The sequence below is a fragment of the Alligator mississippiensis genome, chromosome 10 (assembly GCF_030867095.1).
Source record: "Alligator mississippiensis isolate rAllMis1 chromosome 10, rAllMis1, whole genome shotgun sequence".
Classification (NCBI taxonomy): Eukaryota; Metazoa; Chordata; order Crocodylia; family Alligatoridae; genus Alligator; species Alligator mississippiensis.
This window is the reverse complement of record NC_081833.1, coordinates 43,200,380-43,227,256: the sequence shown is the minus strand read 5'-3', so window position 1 is coordinate 43,227,256 and position 26,877 is coordinate 43,200,380. Positions and strand designations below refer to the sequence as shown.

Here is a 26,877-nt window from a genome sequence, read left to right as displayed (position 1 = left end):
TAGTTCTCATTTTCAAAAGAGGGAGGAAGGAGGACCCAGGAAACTATAGGCCAGTCAGTCTTACCTCGATCCTGGGTAAGCTTTTTGAGAGAATTATCTTGGCACATATCCACGAGGGGCCAGCAGGGGAGCTTATGCTTAGGGGCAACCAACACGGGTTCATTAGAGGCAGGTCCTGCCAGACCAACCTGGTGGCCTTATATGACCAGGTCACAAAATCCTTAGACGCAGGTGTAGCTGTGGACGTAGTCTTTCTGGACTTTAAGAAGGCCTTTGACACTGTCTCTCACCCCATTCTCATTAAAAAACTAGGGGACATCAACACCTACAGTCAAATGGATCACTAACTGGCTGGAGGGCCGCACCCAGAGAGTGGTGGTGGACGGGTCGTATTCGACCTGGAGGGATGTGGGCAGTGGGGTTCTGCAGGGCTCAGTCCTCAGGCCCACACTGTTCAACATCTTCGTCAGCGATTTGGACGAGGGGGTAAAAAGCACCCTGTTCAAATCTGCAGACGACACTAAGATGTGGGGAGAAGTGGGCATGCTAGAAGGGAGGAATAGGCTGCAATCAGACCTAGACAGGTTACAGGGGTGGGGGGGTGAGAACAGGATGGGTTTTAATACTGACAAGTGCAAGGTGCTGCACCTGGGGAGGAAGAACCAGCAGCATACCTACAGGCTGGGGAACTCCCTTCTCATCAGTGCAGAGGCAGAAAAGGATCTTGGAGTCATTATTGATGCTAAAATGAACATGGGCTGACAATGTGGGGACACAGTCAGGAAGGCCATCCATACCTTGTCGTGCATCCACAGATGCATTTCAAGCAGATCCAAGGAGGTGATCCTCCCCCTCTATGCCACACTGGTCAGGCTGCAGTCGAAGTACTGCGTCCAGTTCTGGGCGTCGCATTTCAGGAGGGATGTGGACAACACAGAGAGCGTCCAGAGGAGGGCCACCCGCATGATCAAGGGTCAGCAGGGCAGGCCCTACGAGGAGAGGCTAAGGGACCTGAACCTGTTCAGCCTCCACAAGAGAAGGCTGAGGGGGGAACTAGTGACCATTTACAAACTAGTCAGAGGGGACCAGCAGGCATTGGGAGAGCCCCTGTTTCCCCGAGCACTGCCAGGAGTGACTAGAAATAACAGCCACAACCTGGCAGAGAGTAGATTCAGACTAGACATCAGGAGGCACTACTTCACTGTCAGGGCAGCTAGGATCTGGAACCAACTTCCAAGAGAAGTGGTGCTGGCTCCTACGCTGGGGGTCTTTAAGAGGAGGCTGGATGAACACCTTGCCAGGGTCGTTCGCCTCCAGTACTCTTTCCTGCCATGGCAGGGGGTCGGACTTGTTGATCTGCTCAGGTCCCTTCTGACCCTACCAACTATAAACTATGAAACTGTACCCACATTATTCCTCAAGCATGATGCTGTCAGTCAGTCAGTCATAAGCACAAGAAAGTCTGCGGGAGGGATGCCATGGTGGAGAGGTGTATTTTAAGATTATAGATAGTAAAGCTGTCTTCTTCTCGAACACCTCCAAGGTAAGGGAGAGCACCACCTCCTTTGGAAGCCTGTTCCAGATTTTGGCAACCCTTACCATAAATAATTTCTTCCTCATGTCCAATCTAAATCTACTCTCCTTCAATTTGTGGCCATTATTTCTAGTAAACCTGAGGGGCACCCTGTGAAAAAGTGTCCCCTATTCCCTGTTGACCCCCCCTGATGAGTTTGTAGACAGCCACGAGATCACCTCTCAGCCTTCTCTTGTGGAGGCTGAAGAGATTCAGGTCCCTCAGTCTGTCTACATAGGATCTTACCCGCAGGCCCTCAACCATACGAATAGCCCTCCTCTCAAGATTATCCACATCCCTCTTGAAGTGCGGCACCCAAAACTGGGCACACTACTCCAGCTGCAGTTTCACCAGTGCTGCACAGAGGGGAAGCATCACCTCTCTTGACCTGTTCGTGATGCACCCACTAATGCAAGAAAGAGTGCAGTTAGCCTTACTTATTTACTTGTCACATTGGCAACTCATGTTCATTTTTGCATTGACTCTTACTCCGAGATCCCTTTCCACTGCTGTGATACTCAGAATGGTACTTCACAGTCTATAGGTGTATTGGAGAGTCTCTCTACCCAGATGCAGCACCTTACACTTGTCCTTGTTAAATTGCATCCTATTCTGATCCACCCACTTCCCGTCTATCCAAATCAGCCTGAATTTGCTCCCTACCTTCCAGTGGGTTTACCCATAGTTTGGTGTCGTCTGCAAATTCGGACAGAGTGCTTTCAACACCCTCATCCAAATCACTGAAGATATTGAACAGTACTGGTCCAAGGACAGAACCTTAGGGGACACTACTGCCTACATCTCTCCAGGAGGAGACTGACCCACCCACTACCACTCTCTGGGTATGTCCCCTAAGCCAGTTTTTCACCCACCTTACTGTGAAAAAATCCACATCACAGCTACTCAGTTTGCTTGTGAGAATTGGGTGCGATACTGTGTTGAAAGCCTTTTTAAAATCCAAGTAAATATTATCCATCTCCACTCCTGCATCTAAGCACTTTGTGACCTGGTCATAAAAGGAGACCAGGTTAGTCAGGCAGGATCTGCCTGCTATAAACCCATGCTGATTGCTCAATTGTTTTTACCCACTGCCCCCCCACAAATGTGATCCTTTATGATTTTTTTCAAGGTCTTACCAAGAATAGAGGTGAGGCTAACTGGCATATAATTACCTAGGTCCTTCTTCCTCCCCTTCTCGAAAATAGTGACCACATTGGACCTTTTTCCAGTCTATTGGGACCTGTCCCGAGTGCCACAAGTGCTCAAACAGTTGCACCAGTGGTTTCACTATGACAACGGCCAATTCCTTCAGTACCCTTGCGTGAAGATCGTTGGGGCCTTCCGATTTATGTCCAACCCCTTGAAGTACCCCTTCATTTGGTCAGTGTTAACCATTGGTAGATTGGTATTTCTCTCACACCAAACTAGTCTCCTTGGGAGATGTGTTTGTATCCATGTCCAGGAACACAGATGCAAAGAAATCATTTAAGAGCTCCGCTTTATCCATCCTATGTTTCAAGTTGCCCTAGTCCGTTCTAGCAGCCCAATGTTACGCTGCACCTTCTTCTTGCTCCCTATGTACTTTTAAAAGGGCTTTTTGTTACTCTTAATCTTCGTTGCCAACTTGAGTTCTGTATCTGCTTTGGCCTTCCTCACTGCTTTCCTGAAAGTGTGAGCCAAGCAGGTATACTCTTCCTTGGTGGCAGCCCCCTGCTTTCATTGCCTGTAAGCTTCTCTTTTCCTCTGAAGGCTCTCCTGAATTTCTCTGCTCAGCCAAGAAGGTATTTTGGCTCTTTTACTTCCCTTTGCATGTACTGGGATGGTACCCCTCTGTGCCTGCAGGATCAGTCCCTTGACAAACTCCCACCCTTCTTGGACTCCCAGATGTGATTATAGAGTGGAACTGAGGAGTAATCTCCTGAGCTCACTGAAGTTGGACCTTGGGAAGTCTAGCACTTCTGCCTGACTAGCTGTCTTGCCCATCTTACACGAGATACTGAATCCTATCAACTGATGGTCACTATCCCCTAGGTTACCTTGTACCTGTAGATCCCCTTCCAAGTCCTCCCTTGTGGCCAGCACCAAGTCAAGTAAGGCATTTGCTCTAGTGGGACTGCATACCTCCTGTGTTAGGTGCAGATCCTGTATGCAGGTTAGGAATCTACATGACCAGGCAGACCTCCTTCACTCTGGGATTGAAGCTGGAAAAAGCAGTCTCCCCTCTGGTTGAATATAGGCTAATTCCCCCTTATTACCCTCTCCTTTCCTTTGCTTCATGTTCCTGCATATCAACTGCACTCACTGTTGCAATGAGTTCCAGCTGCATCAACCTTTCTACTACTAAATCCTTGTAGAGCTAGCAAGTAAAAAAAAAAAAAAAAAAAAAAAAAAGGTTGTGGGCTTTGCTCCTGTTTGTGGACGTTTTGCCAAGCCATGTGTAGAGTCTCTGCCAGGATATTAAAAGATACAGCTGTATTAACTTTCTTGGTAATTATGTAACTAGGTTCTTTCCTGCCTGTTAATTCCCAAAGCTATTTGTATGTAAGATAGTGTTTGCTCCCTCAAGAGTCACCTTTTCAAAGCTATATTTGATCTACCTCAAAAGAGCAGAAAGAAGTGGAGCTGCAAGAGTGCTTATTCAAATGAAGATTCAAAATAGTTAAAGTTATGACCACAGGACTTCTGCAGAAATGTTAAAAGTCTACTGATGTGTTTAAATCCTCTGGGAAAAAGCAAGAAGGTTGAGATACTGGACAGATGGACCCCAGTGTTGCAAACAAACAACACAGCTTACTTGATTTCCAAGGCACTACGCACATTCACAGCATTAACTGAAATCACAAGTGTTTGGAAGACCAAGGCTTTTCAGACCAGATCCTCTTTGCAATAAACAATGTTTTTTCTTAACACATGGTGGCCGAGCACAGCAGGGCCTTAATTTCCGTAGTAGCATTTATAGAGCTACTTACTGCCATTAAAATGATAATTATTTATATAGGAAGCATCTGTTATCACATTAATTTCATTTTTAGGTACTGCCACTTACACAGATTTGAACTCATGCTATACTGGTAAAAGCAGTTTTGCTAGTCTACACTAAGGACTTCAGATTTATGAAGACTTGAGCTGTTATGTCAATCAGGGATCATACCTCTTCATTCCTCTCTCTGACTGATGTAGCTATGCTACCAGAATTCAATAATGTAGATGTGACCAGAAATAGCATGAGACTTGTCTACCAAAAATCAAATATACCTATCTTTAAGAAACCCTAGTTTGCCATATTACTCATTTCATTAAATTTTGTCCTTTCGGCCCTGATAACGACCTGTTGGCTTATGCAGGAAACCACCGCACAGGACATTGGAAAGGTCCACATCTCATTCCGGTCTAGAGCAGAAATCAAATTAAGCATACTCCCCCCACTGGGAAGTAAAACAAAAGAAACCCAAAATCAAAACCCAGCATCTTCCCCCGAGGGAGATGACCAGAGATTTTCAGTCCTGAGGATTTTTTCAAGTTATTTTCACCTTATAAACACCAAATATATATATGTATGATCATAAATAATATAGGCCCCCACAAAAAAAGGGCAAAGGATGAAGTGTCCCCACTATACTCTTCTCACTACCTGCCCACCTTCTTGTCTATCACCACCATTTCTTTTGTCCTCCCTTATTTATAATTCACAATAACCAAGTTGTTAGACAAATATTGTTAATTTGTACCCTAAGCTACTGATACTTAGACTTTATAAGTTATTTTCTATATTTTTACACAATTTCCAAAGAAAGCCGTCTATAAATTAAAATAGTTTTGACACAGACCAGGTTTTTAGCTTAGTTATACAACCCCAGTTACAATATGGTTAGATTTAGTCTGCCATACAGGGTTTTTAACTAGATTGTATGGGCTTTGAGAACATAGATTCACAGATGTTTAGGTAGGAAGGGACCTTAGCAGACTGAGTCTGACCCCCTGCCTTGGGCAGGAAAGAGTGCTGGGGTCAGATGACCTCAGTAACGTGCATGTCTAGCCTCCTATTAAAGACCCCCAAGGTAAGGGGGAGTACCACCTCCCTTGGAAGCCCATTCCAGATTTTGGCAACCCTTACTGTACAGAAGTTCTTCCTGATGTCTAACCTAAATCTGCTCTCCATCAGTTTGTGGTCATTGTTCCTAGTTAACCCAAGAGGTGCCCTGGTAAACAGAGCATGTCCTATTCTTTGCTATCCCCCCCTGATGAATTTGTAGGTGGCCACAAGATCACCTCTCAGCCTTCTCTTGTGGAGGCTGAAGAGATCCAGGGCCCTCAGTCTCTCCTCGTAGGTCTTTGCCTGCAGGCCCCTAACCATATGAGTGGTCTTCTTCTGAACTTTCTTGAGGTTGTCCACATCCCTCTACATGGACGACCAGTGTCTCCCGAGTCTGGGGGGTGGGCACCAGATTGCCTGCGCGGGGGGTGGGGGCTGGCCCAGCCGCTGATCGCCAACCGGGGGGTGGGGGCGTGGTTAGCTTTACGGATCGCTTTGTCACATTGATGACTCATATTCATCTTGGAGTCAACAGTGACTCCAAGATCCCTTTCTGCTGCTGAGGTCCTCCCCAGCCTCTAAGCGCGTTGGTGATTCCTTCTCCCTAGGTGCAGCACTCTGCATTTGTCCTTCCTGAACTGCATCCTGTTCTGTTCCACCCACTGTTCCAACCTGTCCAGATCTGCCCGGATTCATTCCCTACCCTCTGATGTGTTAACTTTACCCCATAATTTAGTATCATCTGTGAAAATGTTGCAACTAAATCTTCTGTTTTTGTGGTTTAGATCAGCGGTTCCCAAACTCTGACAGATTGCACACCACTAACACAGTAAGTATTAAGGCTGATTGGCTAAATACTCAAAACAAAATCCACCATTTGGGATACTGCAAACTGGTATGTTAAAGATAAGGCTAAAAAGTGGGAGAGAACAAAAACAGCCTCAGAATCCTTCTGTAGCTTGGCAGTCTGTCGTCTTATGCTGGATGGAGAAAGAACTGGTATAAGCACCATTTTTTTTTAGCTTCATATAGGTAACATATTTATTGAAAATCTGCTCCACCAACAATGGTGAAATTATGACCAAAAAATTACAAAACATCATGGTAATTGCCTTTATAAAAATAAACAGAAGGACTATGTCTCACTGATTTGTACCTGTTTCCTTCCAATATACCAATTTCACTTTATACTGTCCTCCTTTAACAATGTAAATTTTGCTCTTCATCATAATACAGTATTAGAAAATTGCATTCTGTCCAGAAAAAATGGTTTTTGCTTCCAAATAGCAGAGGTCCTTAAAGTGACGTTTCCCTCCCCAACAATAAATATAGAAAATAGCTTCTAATAAATTTTAGTTTGGTCAGTTAAAAAAAAAAAAAAAAAGAAGAAAAAGAAAAAGGTCCTTCTTCCCTTTTGGGATATGTAGTGACTAAGCATTTTAAACAGTGTTCGAGTCTTTGGTGAGTTCAGCTGCTTAAAATCAGTTTTATATACATATGATAAAATGAGTTCCTTTTTTTAAAAAACAAAAAGTTATGAGATGATGTCATAGGTGAATCATCAGTACGATCACTATATCTGATGGATCTTCATTAGGAGCAACCACCTATCCAGTATAGCAATTAGTAAGGGAAGGTCATCTTTGGCAAATGTGGTCTGTCAAACTGAAGGCGTCTTTGGTGGATGAACCTGTTGCATAAGTTGTGGTCGCTTGACTCTCGGTTTTCGCCTCTTTGGCCTGCTTTTAGCTTTGTTGATCTGCACCACAAAGAATGCCAGAACCACCATGGCACCAAGGAACGCAAAGACAGGTATAGTATGTCCCACATCCTGGTTATAGCGGCCAGGCATTATACCTGTAGAAGGAAGTGGGAGGGGAAACAATTAGCAACTGTACTTGTTTCAATACAATGTTTGCATTCTGTCTATCTACAGTTAGTACAGTAACTGTTCTAAATTTAGCAATTTAAATGAGACCAATTGATCAGAAAACATTTGAAAAGGGAAAATATTAATGCAGAACAATTAGTGGCATAGTAAAGAGAGATTTCATCTTGACCTTGTTTTGAAAAAAGAAGAGCGCTCAATATGTAGCTAGATCTCTTCTGGAAGCAGCTATGTTTTTCTTGTTAGGGAAAACCAGATTAAAAAAAAAACAAACCTAACCAGGAATACATTTTAAATTTAAACAATACATTAATGGCAAATATTGATGCAGTCAGAAGAATAATTTTCAACTACTCAGGCTGCTTTACATGGACAAACTGAAGGACAGATTTGAGACTGAACCTTCTTTTTTAAAGCCCTAAAAACAGAAAACCTTATCCATGGCACACTGAATGGAACAGATTCCAATGCCTGTAAAGGCAAACGCATGAGGGAAACGATTCTGTATCAAGCTGAAAACTCTTCTAACTACCTGGCAATCCTTTACAACCTCTTCCCATCCTAGAGTCGATTTGCAAACTCATGCACAGAATTTTCAATATCTTAATGGGAATTCTCCATCCACAGACTTAAGGACAAAACAGCCCCCCCAAAATACACCTTGAAAAGCCTGCCTTTTAGACTACTGTTAATATCCATCAGGTAACCAGACCAAAAAAGAAACCTTGACTGGCCAAAGAGTTATCATCAAAAAAATTATTATCCAAATAGCAGTGTCATTTAGACTTCAATGTGCTACAGTCAATGAAGCTTTCAGTAGAAACAACTGAATGTAATTTATACTTATTTAAAAAGGTCGCTATGAATTTGAGATGCTCAGTTTAGTTTGGACTGCAGGCCTAAGAAAGGAAAACAATAGTTTAATATGGTACAGTTAACATATCACTGAAAATATGTCACTACTCTGAATATTAGATATTGTGTATTTACTTAAGTTACACCAACATTTGCAGTTGTTTCATGTTTTGGGAAAGAGTTCAATCTAGAGATGCATGAAGATGCTTCATCTGCAAAATCCTGAATGCCATCTCTAAAAGTTGATTCAAGCTCAAGACCATGACAAGTATAAACTCTGATTAACACACAAACCATTTTCTGAACCTAAGGTAAAACCACTTGTATAATCTATATATTTTAGGCAGAAGGCAGGGTAGTATGTATGACACCTGGTAGACGATCTCCTTCAGAGAAGCACAAGTTTCTGTAGGCTACAACCTACCTCAGAGATCAAATCCATTCACCGGACAAAGCAGTCTATAAAAGCTCACACCTCTCTGAACAATTTAGCTGTGGTAATCTGAAGTTAGGCAGAAGGCAGGGTAGTGCGGCACCTTGAAGACTACCTACCTGTTTCTCTCTCTATATTTATTTCAAATCAGCAGTTACTAATATTGTTCTTAACCTCGTTACAAGGTTCCAACATTGCCAGGACTCAGTAACTTAAGGCACTTAAGGCAAGGGATGTAGTTGTCATGGGTGATCTAAATTACCCAGACATCTGCTGAGAGGAGCAGTCAGCCAGGTCTGACCGCTCACGGAGGTTCCTGGCTGAGATACAGGACCTCCACTTAACCCAAGAGGTGCACAGTCCTACCAGGGGCAATGCCCTGCTAGACCTGGTCCTGACCACAGGTGATGATGACCTGGTGAGGGGACTTCAGCTCCTTGACCACCTGGGCGATAGTGATCATCACTTGCTGGAATTCACCATCCAGCGCAGGGTGTCAAGGGCCTGCAGCAAGGCAGTAGCCTTAGACTTCAACAAGGCCAACTTCAATGAGCTGAGGTGATTAGTGGGGGAGGCATTAGGGACCTCGAGAGTAGGGGAACTGGGTGCCCAAGGTGAGTGGTCGTTCCTTAAGGAGACTATATTCAGAGCACAAGGGGTGACAATCCCAACAAGAAGCAAAGGGGACAAGAGTGCCCAAAAGCACCCACTGGCTCACCAAGGGCATTCATGAATCTCAGATTGCCAAAAAGGAGGTGTACAACCAGTGGAAGAGAGGGGCTATCACCAAAGAGGAGTATACCTCCACCGCTCGGGTCTGTAGTGGGGCTGTTAGGAAAGCTAAGGCAGATACAGAACTAGGGCTAGCATCAAGGATAACAAAAAGTCCTTTTTTAAATGCATAGGGAGAATGAAGAAGGCCCCAGGTAATGTGGGGCCCCTGCAGGATATGCTTGGCAATCTGGTGGTTGCACCAGAAGAGAAAACAGACCTCTTTAACAATTTCTTTGCCTCTATTTTCTTGTGCAGGGACCGGGACTCCCCTACCGAGATTCAGGACAGACTCGGGAGAAACTCCACCAAGCCTAGGGTCAGGGAGGACTGGGTTAGAGAACTTCTGGAGGGGCTGGACATGTTCAAATCAGCAGGTCCAGATGCTCTCCACCCCAGGGTGTTGAGGGAATTGGCAGGGGTTATCACAAGGCCCCTGGCATGGCTTTAGAAGCACTTGTGGTGCTCTGGCCAGGTGCCGGACGACTGGAAGAGGGCCAATGTGGTCCCCATCTTTAAAAAAGGGAAGAGGGAGGACCCAGGCAACTACAGGCCCGTTAGTCTTACTTCAATGCTGGGGAAGCTCTTTGAGAAGATTATCAAGGAGCACATCTATGATGGGCCAGCAGCGGGGATGATGCTCAAGGGCAACCAGCATGGGATTCATTAGGGGCAGGTCCTGTCAGACCGACCTGATTGCCTTCTACGATTAGGTCACAAAAATCGCTGGATGCAAGTGCCGCGGTAGATGTACTTCAGGAAGGCCTTTGACACCGTCTCCCACCCCATTCTCATTAAAAAGCTACGTGACTGTGGCATTGATGCCTACACAGTCAGATGGATTGCAAATTGGCTGAGAGGTCATACTCAGAGAATGGTGGCAGATGGGTCACTTTTCAACCTGGAGGGAAGTGGGTAGTGGGGTCCCCCAGGGCTTGGTCCTCAGGCCCGCACTGTTCAATTTCTTTATTAGCAACTTGGACGACGGGGTGAAGAGCAGCCTGTTTAAATTTGCAGACGACGCCAAGATTTGGGGTGAGGTGGGCATGCTAGAAGGGAAGGAGAGATTACAGCAGGACCTGGACAGGTTACAGGGGCGGGCAAATGAAAATAGGATAGGATTCAATACTGACAAAAGCAGGGTGCTGCACTTGGGGAGTAGGAACCAGCAGCATACCTACAGGTTGGGGAACTCCCCTCTCGAAAGCACTGTGGCAGAAAGAGATCTAGGAGTCATTATCGACTCCAAGATGAACATGGGCCAACAATGCAAGAACGCAGTCAGTAGGGCTAACCATACCTTGTCCTGCATCCACAGATGCATCACAAGCAGGGCCAAGGAGGTGATCCTCTCCCTCTATGCAGCACTGGTCAGGCCGCAGCTAGAGTACTGCGTCCAGTTCTGGGCGCCACACTTCAGGAGGGATGTGGACAGCATTGAGAGGGTCCAAAGGAGGGCTGCTCGCATGATCTGGGGACAGCAGTGCAGACCCTATGAGGAGAGGCTACGGGACCTTAACCTGTTCAGCCTTCGCAAGAGAAGGCTGAGGGGGGACCTGGTGGCTGTATATAAACTTACTAGGGGGGACCAGCAGGGTTTGGGAGAAACCTTGTTCCCCGAGCACCTCCCAGAGTAACAAGGAATAACGGCCATAAGTTGCTAGAGAGTAGGTTTAAACTAGACATTAGAAGGCACTACTTCAGTCAGGGTGGCTAGGATCTGGAACCAACTTCCAAGCGAAGTGGTGATGGCTCCTACCCTGGAGGTCTTTAAGAGGAGGCTCGCCATTTACCTGGCTAGGGTCATTTGAGCCCAGTTCTCTCTCCTGCCCAGGGCAGGGGGTTGGACTAGAAGATCTACAAGGTCCCTTCTGACCCTACATCTATGAAAACTTAGCTTGCTCATTTGGCTAGGTGAGCAACCTGATAATAGGAAACAGAGTGGCACCCAGGACTAGGTCTTGTAACAGAAATGGAGCAGAACAGCTAAAGCTGGTGCCATCTCTCCCAGAGAAAAGGAAGGATGATGGACAGCCAAAAGGGTAGTGAGGTGACAGAAGCCTCATTTTACTCAGCTAGTACGAGATGCTGAGCCTCAGAGGCACGTAGCTGCTGTTCCAGGACTTTTACAACTGATTTACTGGAAAGTGATGGTGGGCACAATGCTTTCTTGGTGCATGAATTAAAAACAAACATATATCTTTAAACCATGGGGATGAGAGCAAGCACAGATAATGTGAGGCTCTCATGTTCATTTAACAACACCTTACTATGATGTGTAAAGCCAAGTATGTGCTTATAAAACCTATTAAATTTTATGCAAATATAAATGTGCCTTAGCATGTACAGTTCTGTTAAGATCACCCTTTATTAGTTATTTTACCAGGTTGGTAAAATAATTAATATCATGACAGAATTGTATCCTTAACAGTGTCCTATTTTCAAGTATATCTTGAGTCTTTTCTAGTTCTATACGAAGGTAACAAAATCCATAGCATGACGGTCTTAAAACCACAAAAATTATTACAGAAGTCAGTATATTTTGAGTCTATTTAAGTAATTCACTAAAAACTTAATTTAAACAAATACAAATATATATTTCATTACAGCAAACCTCTACACCACCAGTCACCTCTGTAGTTTGAGGTTTCCCCTAGGAAAAAGACTCGCCATCTCTTTGCCCTTAAGGCAAAATGGAAGGATTTTTTTTAGTAACAATTTTAAATAAAGAAACAAACATAACTTTCTGACACACCTCCTGGAATGTCCCATGCTCCACTTTCTCCAGGGGATAAAGGTCTTACTTGAGGTCGGTTTTGCCGAAAGTTGGGCAAAGCCACTTTATCCAAGTCAATTGATAACAACTTCTGATGCTTCCAAAGGTTGCTGAAAGAAATGAAAATGTAAGTGTTGATATGCTGATCCAAATATTTCAATGTGCTTTGCAGATTGTGTGTGGCAGAGATCTGAGCAAAAACCCCAGTAAACTAGAGAAGATGTAACAAAACAATGTTATATTGTTTCTAAATTTCGTAAGAATACAGGATTCCAGTGTCCTAGAAAGGAAGTCCAGAGAATCACCATTTATCTAAAAATCTGGTTTTTGTGTGGACTACCAGATGTTACCCATAGTGATTCACTGGAAAAACTATAGGACACACTGGCTGCTTACAGACTTAAAAAAACCAACCAACCAACCAAACGAAAACCACACTTTACTTTCAGCTTGGTAAACTCCCGCATTGAACACAGCTCATGCTCAAAAGCAGCATCATGTTAGTTTGACCTAGCTTGCCGAGCATCTGTATAGATCAGTGCCTTCAGCAGAGCGTTTTGGCACTTGTCTAATAGGTGACTGAATCAGCTATTAGATAAAAGTACCAAAAAGCTCCAGTGAAGCACCCAATCTATACAGACACTGGAGAGCCAGGTCAAATTTAACATACTTCCTCCTTCATTAAAGCACTGTTCCCCCAGCCCCCACACCTCTGTCAGTGATCACTGATTTGTTCATCCCTAAGCAATCAAGACATTTCCATCAAGATGGAAATACTCAAAAAATATAAAAGGTATTTTTAAGTTTTCTAAAAAGAAAAAGCAATGCAGATTTGTATCGCTGTCATTCATGAGATATGTAACTAGCAGATTACAAGCACGCTGGATATGTGCTATTTTATTTGTGAAACTGCCTACAAAGTTCTAAGATGTCATAAGTCACAGCTGTCATAATAAGCTGCATAAAAATTTGTGCCAGAAATGCATTAACCTTTTTCCTATGTGATATATCACATGTTTACTCTCCTATATAAGGTTTAAGAAACAGAAGCAATAGCACCTGACACAAAAGACTTCTAAAAGCATGTCCAAAAATGAAAATCTATATTATATCATATATAAAAATAAATATAATAACCTGGGTGCAGTTTCATTCAGAGGCTGTGGTTTGGCCCAGGACAAATGAGGACAAGCTGGAAGAGAACGGGGTTTTGGGTCGCCCAAGTAAGCCTCAAGCACTTTTGAATACCGGTGAAGATGATTACCTGGAAGTCCATTGTTATACAAAGAAAGATAAAAATTACAATCAAGAAACTACACTTACATATTTTTTTCAAATACTAAAACTATAACAAGCATAACTGCAGGTAAGAACGACTGCTTTGCAAACTATCCTAGAGCTTAGCTTCACTGCTAAACACTAAACAGCATCTTACAAATCAAAATGGTAAATGCACAGTCAAAAGCCTGCCAGTTTTTAAACCTCTTGAGTGTATTTATGAATTAATTCTTTTAAATCTATAAAGATTGTAACTGCTGCATTAAGAATACATGAAAATTATGGGGAACTTACTAACCAATCAGCTTCCTGATACACAATATGGTACTAGCACACTTGTGGTACTTTAGAAAAACAACATTAGGCCAAAAGAAAACATTTCTGGCTCTGAGGAGTAAACTAGTCCTCACCTTCCATTCTTTCAGGAAGAGAGTAGCCTGCTCCTGTTGGAGGCCGCTGTCTGTTTTCAGAATGACTGAGACTTGGTGGCATCACCCCATAGGAAGTATACTGAAGAAGGGAATCTAACAGCCAAAAGCAGTCTGTGGATTAAATAAGGACATGCATTAAGCTACAGTTTGGATTTTTAAATAAAGCAGTCATGATCGAAAAACATAACTGAGTTTTAAATATGTTGCTTAAAAGTGTTAAATGTATTTAATTTCTCTCTCTCTTTTTTGTTATTGCTTTGTTTTAAATGTACTATGCTTTCCCCCATACACCTAGAAGAAGATAAACTGACAGATGGAGTGACTTCTAATGAGTCAAACAACAAACTGTTTAGTTTTAAATGAAAATATTTTCTTATCTTCTGAACTAAAACACATGTCTAATACTTGATGCTAGAATTAGGTTATTCCACAACAGTGTTAATTATTGGGAATTCTGGTTTGGCAAAATTTAGAACTTCAAATGGAGGTACTACCCAGGACAGCAATTTATCTGCTCATGTGTAGAAGCTATTAGGCATCTTTTACCTTCTTGAGCATCCTTCACTTTCTAAAACCTCTCAGGGACACACTTTGAATGTCAGTTTGCCCTGGCCTACTGTAAAACTCAGAAGAAACAAACAGTACAAACAATTTAAAAAGTAGGGGTATTGTTATATATTACATTTAGATCATAGCAAGCATTAATACAACTTAGAAAGTTATTGCAGTACCACACCAGAATCTTGAACTGGCTCTGGTGTGGTCCTGGGGCTAAGACCAAAAAAATCAGCTGATTCTTGGTCTCAACCCTACGATTGCACTGGAGCCAGCGCGGTGCAAAGATTGAGAGTGACACTGGCACCCAGTAGTGCACCGAAGCATTGATCTGGATTTGACACAATGCAGTACAGAGGTTCCTGTGCAGTGCGGGGTTTGGGACTGGTTCCCGTGGCATGCCAGTGTTGTCTCCAGCTTCGTTACATTACTGCATAGGAGCCTTGAAATGGCAGGGCTCTGCTGCGGTGGGGAATAGGGGGAGGAAAGAGCCCAGCAAACAGCTTTGTCAGACACTCATGACTCCCATTACATCAGAATCCCCTGATCACATTACCTCCATGGAGCAGTCTGACATTAGCTCAACACACGTTACGTAATATGATCTGGAGATGCTCCTCTCTGAAAAGGGTCTAACTTTACCAAACTACAATGGCACTTTACACATGCTTCACTGCTTGAAGGCTGAGACACTAGTGTTGCAACTGCTAAGTGTAATGTGCAACAATACCCGATGCCTCTCCTGTTATCTGGTCTCAAACTGTCTGAAATTATGGTTTGTAAAACAGGGACAAGCAAAGATTAATGCATTTCAAATACAGAGCAAAACATTTTTCTCGGAATTTCTCTACCTTGAAGGGTCATTCGGTGGGAAAAGTAAGTTAATCTTCACAATTCTAATGTCATATAAATCTCCACCTTTGGTTTTTACGTGACTGATATTCACATATGCTAGAAATTTAAGGTCAGCAATGTCTCAGCAAGAGATACAGCTGCTAATTCATAACTTAACAGCCAACGTAATGGAATTGGTCAAGCTTTCCAGCATGCTTGTCTCATAAGAGTATACACCCCAAATTTAAGAAAAATCAATGTTCAAGACATGGCTTACAACTGCTTGACTAATTTCTTAACTATCTATCATCCTTTGCACTGTAGGTGTTTTAATAACCTCTAGTAAATCTGCAAGGCTCTGATGTGACCACATTGGTGAATTAGACACTACATTAATTGGAAGACATTTAGAAGAGAGAAGCCAACTAAGTTATACAATGAAAATGACTATAAAAATTGTATCCTAGGGTTCCAGACTTGGTTCCCAATGACTTGAAATCAGAATTAGTTCATTTTGCAAATAAAGAAAGCTTTTCCAAGTGTTAAGGCTGGATGTTCACCCTGTGATCTGCCAAGTATTCCTTCTGGTTTATGCATCAGCAACAAAACAAAGACACTGCTACTGGAAAATTTTATGAATAGGGTCTGAGCATAATCCTGCTGCTCCAACACTTTGCCAGTGCTACCTGGAGTAAAAACCTTTACTTTTGTCAGAACAGATCTCTTGATAAGTACAAAAATGAAGTTTGCTGAACATCATGGGGCTATTTTACAATCACGCTTCTTGACAACAACTGCAATTTGAGATTATACAAGGTAGTGCGCTTCACAAATATGTTAGAAAACAATTTTCAATATTGTTCTGAAGAAATCACCTCTGGCTTGGTACCATTTAAAATTGTCTCCTGGCAAGCATAAACATTATTGATAGGAGTTCTAAATCATCAGCACCACTGTCATATGGCACCTTTATTCTGCATCTCATAATTTAGATACCTTTCTGCCGATGGCTATCATCCAAACAGTTAGAATCTCCATACAGTACTATTCTGCCTCCACCTTCAGAAGGAATTTGGTAGAGTCCCAAAATGGGAACATTTTCAATTATAGCCGTCTCTTGCTTTAAAACTTCAAGACCTGAAGAAGCAAGAGGGAGAGTTTTAAAATATACGAGAGTTCAACACATGCACCTTCTACATCAAAAAAGTAAAAATCACCAGCTATCAAGAAATACACTTATTTGGCTCCTAATTTTAGAACAGGTTAATACAAAAAGTTCCTAGGTAAATTTGTACCAGTAATGGTGATGGCGATGATGATAAGACTGAAAGTAACTTAAGTGTTTAATTTTCTTGAGCACTTACTAATGAAAGATCATGATATTAGATAATCTACCTAGCTTCTTAAAATTTAAGTAAGCAGAAAAGTCTATTTTCCCACAAAAGATCTTTCCTTCAATGGAAAGAACAAAGGTTTTTTTAAATTAAAAGTGATTTTATTAAAATAATGTTTTTTGTAAGACTGAGCAATGCCACTGCGACATAAAATGCTTAATCATCCACATATTTGGTAGCAATGTTTCAACAGCATTAGGTGCCTCAAAACTGTCATGAAACTGGAAACTATGGTCTCCTAAAATAAAGCATTCCCTCTCTTTGTAAAGTGCAATAAAACGTAATGATAACCACATTTATCAGGCACAGCTCTCAGGAATCAAGTCAAACATTTTCTAGTGTGCACTTCTCATTCTCACTGCACAAATTTCCAGTACATATTCACAGTTAAAGCTTTCAGTTTATGAACAAATGAAAAGCTAAGTTTATTAAGGAGACATAAGCCAAAAAGAAAAGAGTTAACTTATATGGCTTTCCCATGTTCCCTTTTATTAATCATTTCCTAGTTTCATGTATTTAAAATTTCTATTTTAAAAGCAAAGCATCCATTAAATCAGGTGCTGCTTAACAATGTCCTCCAGGATGGTCATAATTATCATTTTAAGGCCTATTTAGATGTCTGTCTCTAACAAGACTATTCATTTAATTAACTGGGAGAGTGTTCTGCATTCAAAATCTCTAAGTGTATCCCAACCATACAGTTGGTCCTACAAAAGATACCACACACAAAACTCCTTGCTTCTCACACATTTTCTGGACCATGACAGTTACACATCTCTCCACTACTATTTAAACCCTGTCAGTGAAATATCTGCGCCTATATTGAGGTCATGTGTGAACGGGAAAGGAGAAAAACTAAAGAGGTGGGTGCTAGGCTGGATAAGTTAAAGAGCAAAAAAAAAAAAAAAGTTTATGATCAACCACTCACATTTTAAGCGGAACAAAATTGTACACTATGTTGCACTAATTTTAAGAGAGCTAAAAGCTTCAAAAGTTTTGAAGCAAATATAATAAAATATAATAAAAAGCAAAATAATTAATGGGCCAACAGAAAAAAAATATTTAAAATTACTTTTAGGTGAAATTATCCATTTCAGGCATGAAATCAATTGAAGACCTGAAATAAACTCAAAAAACCTGATAGTTTCAAATTCTTCGACATCTGATACTACCTCTCTACTGCACTAGCAAAACAAACTGAAAGGGGCTCAGAAAAGTAAACAGCAATGGACATACTGCCAAACTTTGTGCAGATACTGAAATATATGTTAGTAATCTACAAAAAACAGAATTCCTGGGTACCAAACCTACTCCAGAATGCTTACACGTTGAGCCCCTCATCATTATACCAAGAACTAGCCAACTGACTGTCAAGAATAACCAGAGGGGGGGGCGCCTGGGATGGAGTGCCGCCACCTAACGTCCCATGGTGCCGCTGTTCTGCCTCTTGCAGGGAGCGGAGTGTGGGGGGCCAAGGCCAGTGCTGCTGACCTCCGCTCCCCCACCCTCTGTCCGGTCCTCGGCCCGGCTTTGGAATCATGGCGGCACTCCCCCACGCTTGGAGCACTCTGACTGGCTGATCCTGGCAGCCAGTCAGAGTGTGAATAAAGCATTACAGACAGACAGACTTAGGCTTTTATAGTATTAGAATGCTAACAGAAAGTAACCACCTCTTTTATATCCGTATCACCACCCACAAAATGAACTCAGAAAATCTTAAACTTTTCTGAAGATGATGGAAGTATGTCAGTCATAATAACACACATATCATCTGCAACTGCTGACACACAAAAAAGCTATATCCAAGCATACATAAGAATTTACAGAAAGTCTAATACATAATATGCTAGAAAATGAACCCTGAAGGACACTCTCTTGGTTAACAGAAGTGTGATACTCATCCAAAGTATCAGACATAGACATAAGAAAAATTTACCACCTGATTACAGGTTTGGAAAGAAAAGCCTGTAACTAAGACATAGCAAAAGATTTAAAAAAATAGATGATATAAGAAAACATTAGTCAAAAGGCAAAAGCCTAAAATTACCTGCAAGGACTGTCAGGCTTCAGCTATCATTTTAGCTAAATATGCAAGGGAGAAGAATGAATAATGGCTTGAATTATATCATCATAGCCTGAACCAAGCAAGTTTCTTATATACCTAGATGGAAACACATCTACATAGATGCATACAGCAAAAATTCAATAAATATCTGTGTGTATAGTTGCATATAGCTATACTGCATTTAAAAAAAGTGTTATTTACCCATTTATAACTGTATTGTGCAAATTGTTCACGCACCAAATTCTAAGTAAGGAGTACAGCAAAAAAATAAACAATTTGTCTGTCAACAAAGAATTTTCCTTTCCACATGCTGGTGGCAAACTTGGCACTGATTTACAAGTTCATCTTTATATCTACTTAGAAATTTCTATGAAGATATGCAACTGCGTACCTTGGTCCTTAAAAGTCTGTGCAATCACAATGCCCTCTTCTGGAAATTTAGCAATACTACAACCAGATGCGTAGTTCACTGAAAAACAGTAAGTGCAATATATAATGTACAAGCTAACAGAGGCACTTTGCTCTATGTATTTCAGGTATAAAGACCAGCAAAATGACATACCCGAATTCTCGTATTTTGATTAAAATCAGCATATAATCTGCACACCAAACGGGGATGTGAGTTTCATTTCACTGTGAGGGTACTTCCAAAGCAAACATTTCAGTTACTTAACGTCATGTATTTCCTAAGAATATTTGCCTATTTTAGAAGCCTAAATGAGAGGTTCACATTGATTTATCCTTTATAAACCACTGTTACACCCATATAATTGATTAAAAATAGTAACAATAGTATCTGCGGTACAGTAACCCTGCAAGGTAGCGCTGAGTCATCACTAAGCAAGGTAGCACCAGTCACCACCTAACAAAAAAATTTCCTAAACAGAAGAACTTACATTCTAAAATAGGACAGATGGCATGCGGATGAACAGGATGCAACATACAAGTAGAAGATTCAATGTCGAGACACTACCAGATGAAGCAACATGTCACAAGTCACCAGAGCCATGAAACAAACTCAGAGCTTCTAAGGTCAGTTCAGTTCTTTAACCAGAAGTTCTCTTAATTACAACCTCAGACACTGAAACATAAATTTCAGTCAATCTATTATGGGTGTAACTCAACTCAGAAGACTAAGAGGACAAGATGCATTAAACAACATTTAAAGATTATGTGACTGGGGGACCAAATAAGGATAGTTTTTGAAGTAACTTCAAATATAGAATTTTTAAAAAGAAAACACCAAATAGTCTTTAAATAGAATGATAATAAACAATACAAATACAAATCAATACTTGATCTGTAAACTTTATCTCATTGTTTATTATATGGATATAAATCTAAGAACTGTCAGTAGGTTCTTTTCACAAAATTCCAAAGTGATTTTAGAATAGTATTAAGCCACAAAAGCCAAAATGGCACCAATAACACACTACTCCTGGAAGTGTCAAATACTGTACTCCTTTACTTACTTTCATGGCCTGCCATGGTAAAATCACCTTCGTATAGTCCAGCACTAAAGGCCATGTTCCAGACAGAAAGAAGATCATTGAGAGCTGGAATATTAGCACCTCCAGTATCAGGCATCCACCACTGCCTATAAAAAGTTTAACATGGCACAGTTTGTTAGTATGTGGAAGAGTGTACAGTCTGCTTGATAACAAATGAGGTGTATCTGCATGCTATCCAGAATTCACTAAACACAAAAGCAGAAGCAAGAACGTAAAACACGATTAAGTGACTTGTATTCCCAAATCCCATTGAAAGTCAATTTGAAAAACCCAAAATAAGGTAAATTAACGTAAAAGAATTACAATCTTAACATGTTCCAGCTTCGTAGCGTGCTTTAGAAGAGGACATAAAACATCTTATAAATAAACTCTTTGACTTATGCATGCTAGGTTTGGCTGGGGTAAGAAAACAGCAAGAGTCAAATCATTTAAAAAGGTGGCTTGCTGTCAAAATGAAAAATAACAGCCTTTAATAAAGAAAATATTGTCTATCCAACAGTTGACAGGACAACTTGGGCACTATCCATCTCCCTGCCCCCCACTCCCTGAAACTAATAGATTATTATCCTTAGTTATTTTTTAATTTTCAAACTACTAATTTTTCCTTAAATCAGAAGCAACAATACACTCTTCCCCTTTATAAAATATAGGGAAACATTCAACATATTGAAATACTGGGTAATTTAGCCAATTCATACCACCTCTATTCTATGTATTCATTGCTTTCTCTATCCTATTTACAGCTGGACCACTTGCAGTCTTTAGATGAATAACTTTATGTAAGATACAATCTGTAAATGCCCCAAATATAAAGAGAAGAGAGAAAGCAACGAGTGTCCAAAGAAGTGAAACAATTGTCAATTTTAGGAAGAATGGGAAAGAGAGCATAAATGACAAATTGTAGGAAATGACTATGTTATCTGATATTAGAGGTACCGATACATCGGTCTGATATCAGATCAGCACCGATATAAAGAAAATTGACGGCACTGGAAATCAGCTTTTTTTGTCTGATGTGGCCAATAAATGCCCAGTGCATGCATGCAGCCACAGTGCAGCACATGGGCAGCGAGGAGTACAGCTGGGCAGCTTGGAGAGCTGTGTCCAGCTAGTAAGTCTGTTGTGGTGGAAGGGGAGGGGGGGAGGAAGAGGCGGGAGGGTGCACGGGTGCAGATCAAGGCCCCTGCAGCGAGGGAGGGAGTGGTGCTGGGGCAGGAGTGGGGTAGGTACTGCCCAGCCATGGCGGAGCACAGGACAGAGCTGCTGCTCGTCCAGGGGGCGCAGGGAGTAGGGCTGGCTCCCACCACTGCGTGCACCCCAGGAGGGCATGGGGGGCATGTGCCCCTGGATCAGCTGATATGCCTCCTTTAAAATCGGCTATCGGTATCAGCCCAAAAAACCTCTATCGGTGTACCCCTATCCGATATTCTAATACCTTGGATGGCACATATAGGAGTTACCCTCAGAAACCTCTTTGTTTTAAAGATAAAGGTAATTTTGCATTTCCAGCATTCTTTTCCTTATTCTTACTATGGAAAATACTGCAAATACTAAGCTAATATGACTGCAGTTCATTATAGTACCTTCCTTATAGGTAGCAATCGTGTTTTGATTCTCACAAGAATACAAAGAAACTCATACCTTGTATTTTCATCATAGAACTTTACTTTTCTCATTACTGAAGTATTGTACCAGTCACTGAAAACTATGAGTGAGAGTCCTTTATCAACATCCCTCCTCAGTTTGGTGATTTCTTCAGGGAAATACTCTTCTTCACTGTCCACCATCAATAAAGTCCCTACATAAAGAGAGCAAAGGAATTCAAAATGTCTGAAGGATGAATCAGTATAGCGTTATCTCTACTTTGAGACCTAACAGTGAGGCAGCATCAGCACAAGTGTTCCATGCTTTCAAGTTAACGTGTCCAAAATCTGATCTGAAGAAGCCACCCTGCAATCTCTGAAGAATGCTCCCTTGCCCCATTACACAGGAAGATACTCTATGGAGAGGGCAGGTACACTGTAGAGTGCACCACAGCCAAATGGGGAGGTGGGGGGACAGACTCCACCAGAGCTGACCTGCACTAGGCAATTCTATGGCTCTGCAGTAAGTAGCTACCCTACCCTCACTCCATGAACAGAGGAAAAAATTAGTCACACCTCCTCATTCCTGCACCTGAAGTGAATGACAGAGAATCATTTCACCACTTTCCTGTGCAATATTATTGCCCCCAAAAGAAATGTTAACAGATGCTTGATCAGGATGGTTTCATCAGGGATCACCCTGCCCCGAGCAGAAGGCTGGACTACAGGACCTCAGAAGGTCCCTTCCAGCCTACTTCCCTAAACATTTTGTAAAAAGCACAGTTGAAATGAAGCATTTCTCAGGTGGGAATTTGTGTGTTAAGCTTGCAATTCACACAAGCCTCATCGTACCCAGACACTTTAACAAAATTTAAGCTGTCTAAAGGACTCATCACAGTTGGAAGCTGTTACATACTGTTCTAGATACAATGGAGCAGGGAGACCAAATCATTGACACAGACTGAATTAGGAATTTCCCTTTTCAGTGTATTCATGCTTTTCAACATAATGAAAGAGAAAATGACTAATTTTATCACCAATCCATGTAGAATGCCATGGTGAAACTTGCATAATTAAAAACAAATTTATGGTATTATCTTCTTACCAAATTTTACTCCACTGTGTTTTTTCCAATGTTCTCAATACCTTTAAAGCTCCTAAAACAAGTTAATTAAATGCAAACAATGAAGCTTTCTGATATTTACCATATTGACTAGCATCAAAACATGTAAATGGAGAACCAAGAACCTCAACAAAATAGCCCATGCTTCTCAGGTGCTGGTACATATCCCTGAAGTTTGTGTGGATATGGTCACCATTCCTAATAAAAATAAAATAAAGGTAAACAATAATACCACACAGCAACTTATATTGTATCATTGTGTTATAGAATATTTTCTAGTCTACAAGTGACATGTTCCAATCAGGATCTCTAGTTCTCCATTCGCAATCATTCTTGGATTCCAGGATTTTGCAGTTTCCACAAAAACTGCAAAACTGTGAATTGAGTAGAACCCTAATCATATTACAATAAATGATACAATCAAACTAACTCAAGTTAATGTGTAGATTGAGTTACTCACAAACTACATTTGCAATTTTTTTAGTTATACTTCAGGAAAACTACTACATTAAAAACATGCTCTTAGTTTTTTCTGCACACCGAAAAGCCAGCGAGAGCAGCTTCAGCTATCAAGTGATGGAATGCATAAGCAGCACTTTCTTTAGACAATTGCTGAAACCAGCCCGAAACAGCTCCTGGCAATTTGCAAAGAGCCCTTCTAAGAAGAAGACAGCACATATCCCTATGCACCAGGCAGTTATTCAGAGGCAGCCATCCTGCACCCTGAAACATGCGTGGTTCTCCTTAGTGTTTCATTGTATACTTCCTCCCACATGCTGCCTGTAGCTGTCCCCTCTACTCATACCAGACACAGGAGTAAGCTCTCTTTTACCCTCATACAGACTCCTGTAGGTATGAGGAATCAATGAAAGGCATTTCTATTAGCCAGATCCACTCTAATGATTGAGTGCCAGTCAGGACCATCCCTAGAGGGGGCGAATTGGGGAGACTGCCCCAGGCCCTGCGCTTTCAGGGGGCCCTGCAGAGCTGGGAGGAATGGCTACGGCAACTCTGCACCACCACCACCAGCTTCATGTCCTGCCACTTGCTACCCCCACCCCAGTGCTGACAACGCTGCTACAGATTGCAGAGGCAGCTTCTTTGGGTCCAGGGCGCATGGGATCGGAGCAGGGATGGGGCCCTGCATAGGCTGATTTGTCACGGGTCCCACGGCCTGCTCAGGTCAGTTCTGGTGCCAGTACAGACAGTGAACATTGCTTGTACTCCCTTACCAGGAAAAGGGAGGTAAATGAGAAGTACCACACTCACATATTAAAATAAAGGATAAAAAAAGACTCATGGATTCTCCTCTCCTCCTGCCCCCTCCCTTTGCCTGTGTAAGCAAAACACCCTGGAATAGTAGACAAGATTAGGGATTATTTAGAAAATCTGGGTATTTTCAAGTCAACAGGGAGATGGGATGTATCCTCAAGTACTCAAGGAACCAGCTGAGGTAATACCAAAAGGCATTGGCTATTATCCTTGAGAATATCCTGGAGATCAAGTGAGGTCCCAATGACTAGAAAAGGTCAAATATAATACCCATCTTTAAGAAAAGGAAGAAAGAACTGTGGAATTACAGACTGACCAGTCTGACCTTGACACCTGGAAAGACCCTGGAATTAATCATTAAGGAATCTATTTCTAAGCACCTGGAGCAGAACAAGGTGATCAGGAACAGACAACTTGAATTTATTAAGCGCAAGGCATGTCTGACCAACCTGATCTCCTTCTATGACAAGGTGGATGTAAATTAAGAGGTGGACATAATGTACCTTTGCTTTATCAATGCTCCTGACACTGTCTTCCATGATATTTTCATTAGTAAGTTAAGGAAATACAATACAGGTGAAAACACTGTAAAGTGGCTATATAACTGGTCAGATCACCATGACAAACAAGTAGCCATTAATGGCTCAATGTCTAATCAGAAGTATTTAGTGGTGTTCCTCAGAAGTCTGTCCTGGGTCCACTCTTGTTTAATATTCCATGCCATGCCACCACCATCCCATGCTACTCATCCATGTGGGCGTCAATGATATGGCACAGGGCAGTTTGGGCTGGGTCATGCATGACTACAGGGCTCTGGGGGCTGGGCTCAAGGGGCTGGGGACACAGAGTTTTTTTCTTTGATCCTCCCAGCCACAGGACACGGGCTCCGGAGGGATAGGTGCATCGGTGAGGTGAACAGAAGACTCTAGTAACGGTGCCATCATGAGGGGGTTAGCTTCCTCGACTACAGTCCGCACTTCAGAGGTAGCGGACTGTTGGGAAGGGATGGCCTCCACCCCACCTGGAAAGGGAAGAATCTCTTATCAACCAGAATGGCTGACCTTCTTGACAGGGCTTTAAACTAAGACCACTGGGGGATGGGCGGTCTATTAATAGTACTGGCCCAGGTTGGGTCAGCTGCATTACCAATAACTTGGGCAGCCCAAGGGAACCCACTCTGACGACAGTCCAAGGAAAGGTCCCGCTTCACCCCTCAGGGAAGCACTGGACTTCTCATGGCAGACTTAACTGCCTGTACATAAACACCAGGGGTTTAGGAAATAAGCATGAGGAACTGGCCCTTCTATGTGAAAATGGATATGACCTTGTAGGGATTACGGAGACCTGGTGGGACTCCACCTATGATTGGCCAGTGGCCTTAGAGGGTTACATCTAGTATAAGAGAGATGGTGTGGGGAAGCGGGGTGGGAGTGTTGCTCTCTATGTCAAGGATCAGTTCACCTCCCTGCAGATTGAGTTTTCTAACCAGGAAAGGTGTCTTGAGACCCTCTAGGTCAAAACATGAGGAGAACATGGGGAGGGTGACATACCTGTAGGAGTCTACTATAGACCTCCCCACCAAGAGGAAGAACTGGATCAGGAATTCAACAGGGAGCTGGTTGAAGCCATGTGCTCCCAATGCATAATCGTCATGGGGGATTTCAACTTCCCTGACATCTCTTGGGATGAGCGCACGGCCAAATCTGACAAGTCACATAGCTTTCTCACTTGCATTGATGACCTCTACCTAACGCAGGAGGTCTATGGGCCAACTAGGGGAGAGGCATTGCTTGATCTGGTCCTGGCCAAAGGGGAGGACCTGGTGAGCAATGTGAGGATCAAGAGGAAGCTTGGTGACAGCGACCATGAATTGGTCACGTTCTTAGTTCACCGAAGAGCTGGCAACCTCAGTAAAACAGAAATCCTTAACTTTGGGAAGGCTGACTTTTGCAAACTCATAGAATTGGTCAGTCAGGCAATTAGAGGCCATACCCTCCTAGGAAAGGGATTACATAAGGAATGGTTCTCTCTCAAAAACATCCTAGAAGCACAGGGATGCCATACCATCTTGCAAGAAATGCAGTCAATGGGCAAGGAAGCCCCCTGGCTGAACAAGGAACTCTTGGGACCTCATTAAACTCAAAAGAGAGGCCTACACCAACTGGGAAATAGGAAGCAACCCCAAACAGGACTACTCAGCACTAGCCTGCACCTTTAGAGAGTGGTTAAGAAAAGACAAGGCACAAACCGAACTCAGGCTAGCTACGGGAATCAAGGACAACAAAAAGTCCTTCTTCAGATACGTGGGAAGTTGAAAAAAGAACAAAGATAGCATTGGGCCCCAACAGGGCAACTGACTACCAAGAAAAGGCCAGTCTCCTAAATGACTTTTTTGCATTGGTTTTTCACCCTCCCAGGAGGATCACACTTGCAGAAAGGACACAAACCATTCTGGGAGGGAACACCTTGAGAAACTGGATATTCACAAGTCCATGGGCCCAG

At 42.3% G+C, this 26,877-nt stretch overlaps 2 protein-coding genes across 3 annotated transcripts in view; one reads left to right on the top strand and one right to left on the bottom strand.

Moving 5' to 3' along the window:
- NECAB2 (N-terminal EF-hand calcium binding protein 2) overlaps positions 1-15,973 on the top strand; it is a 441,556-nt gene extending 425,583 nt beyond the window's left edge. Inside the window, exons 14-15 of one of the 2 annotated variants that reach the window (XR_009455239.1) lie at positions 6,392-6,435; positions 14,033-15,973. The gene's annotated coding sequence lies outside the window, so the exon portion shown is untranslated. The remainder of the gene's footprint in view (positions 1-6,391; positions 6,436-14,032) is intronic. The other variant, XM_059713747.1, reaches the window with a different exon arrangement.
- The window catches only part of MBTPS1 (membrane bound transcription factor peptidase, site 1), a 44,806-nt gene continuing 24,546 nt past the window's right edge, over positions 6,618-26,877 (bottom strand). The window contains exons 15-23 of the mRNA XM_006268173.4: positions 23,186-23,301; positions 22,039-22,195; positions 20,359-20,483; positions 19,278-19,355; positions 16,424-16,564; positions 14,018-14,149; positions 13,467-13,593; positions 12,309-12,439; positions 6,618-7,463 (exon numbers count right to left, since the gene is read on the bottom strand). Of these exons, the coding sequence (XP_006268235.2) occupies positions 7,267-7,463; positions 12,309-12,439; positions 13,467-13,593; positions 14,018-14,149; positions 16,424-16,564; positions 19,278-19,355; positions 20,359-20,483; positions 22,039-22,195; positions 23,186-23,301 (1,204 nt within the window). The 3' untranslated portion in view covers positions 6,618-7,266. The remainder of the gene's footprint in view (positions 7,464-12,308; positions 12,440-13,466; positions 13,594-14,017; positions 14,150-16,423; positions 16,565-19,277; positions 19,356-20,358; positions 20,484-22,038; positions 22,196-23,185; positions 23,302-26,877) is intronic.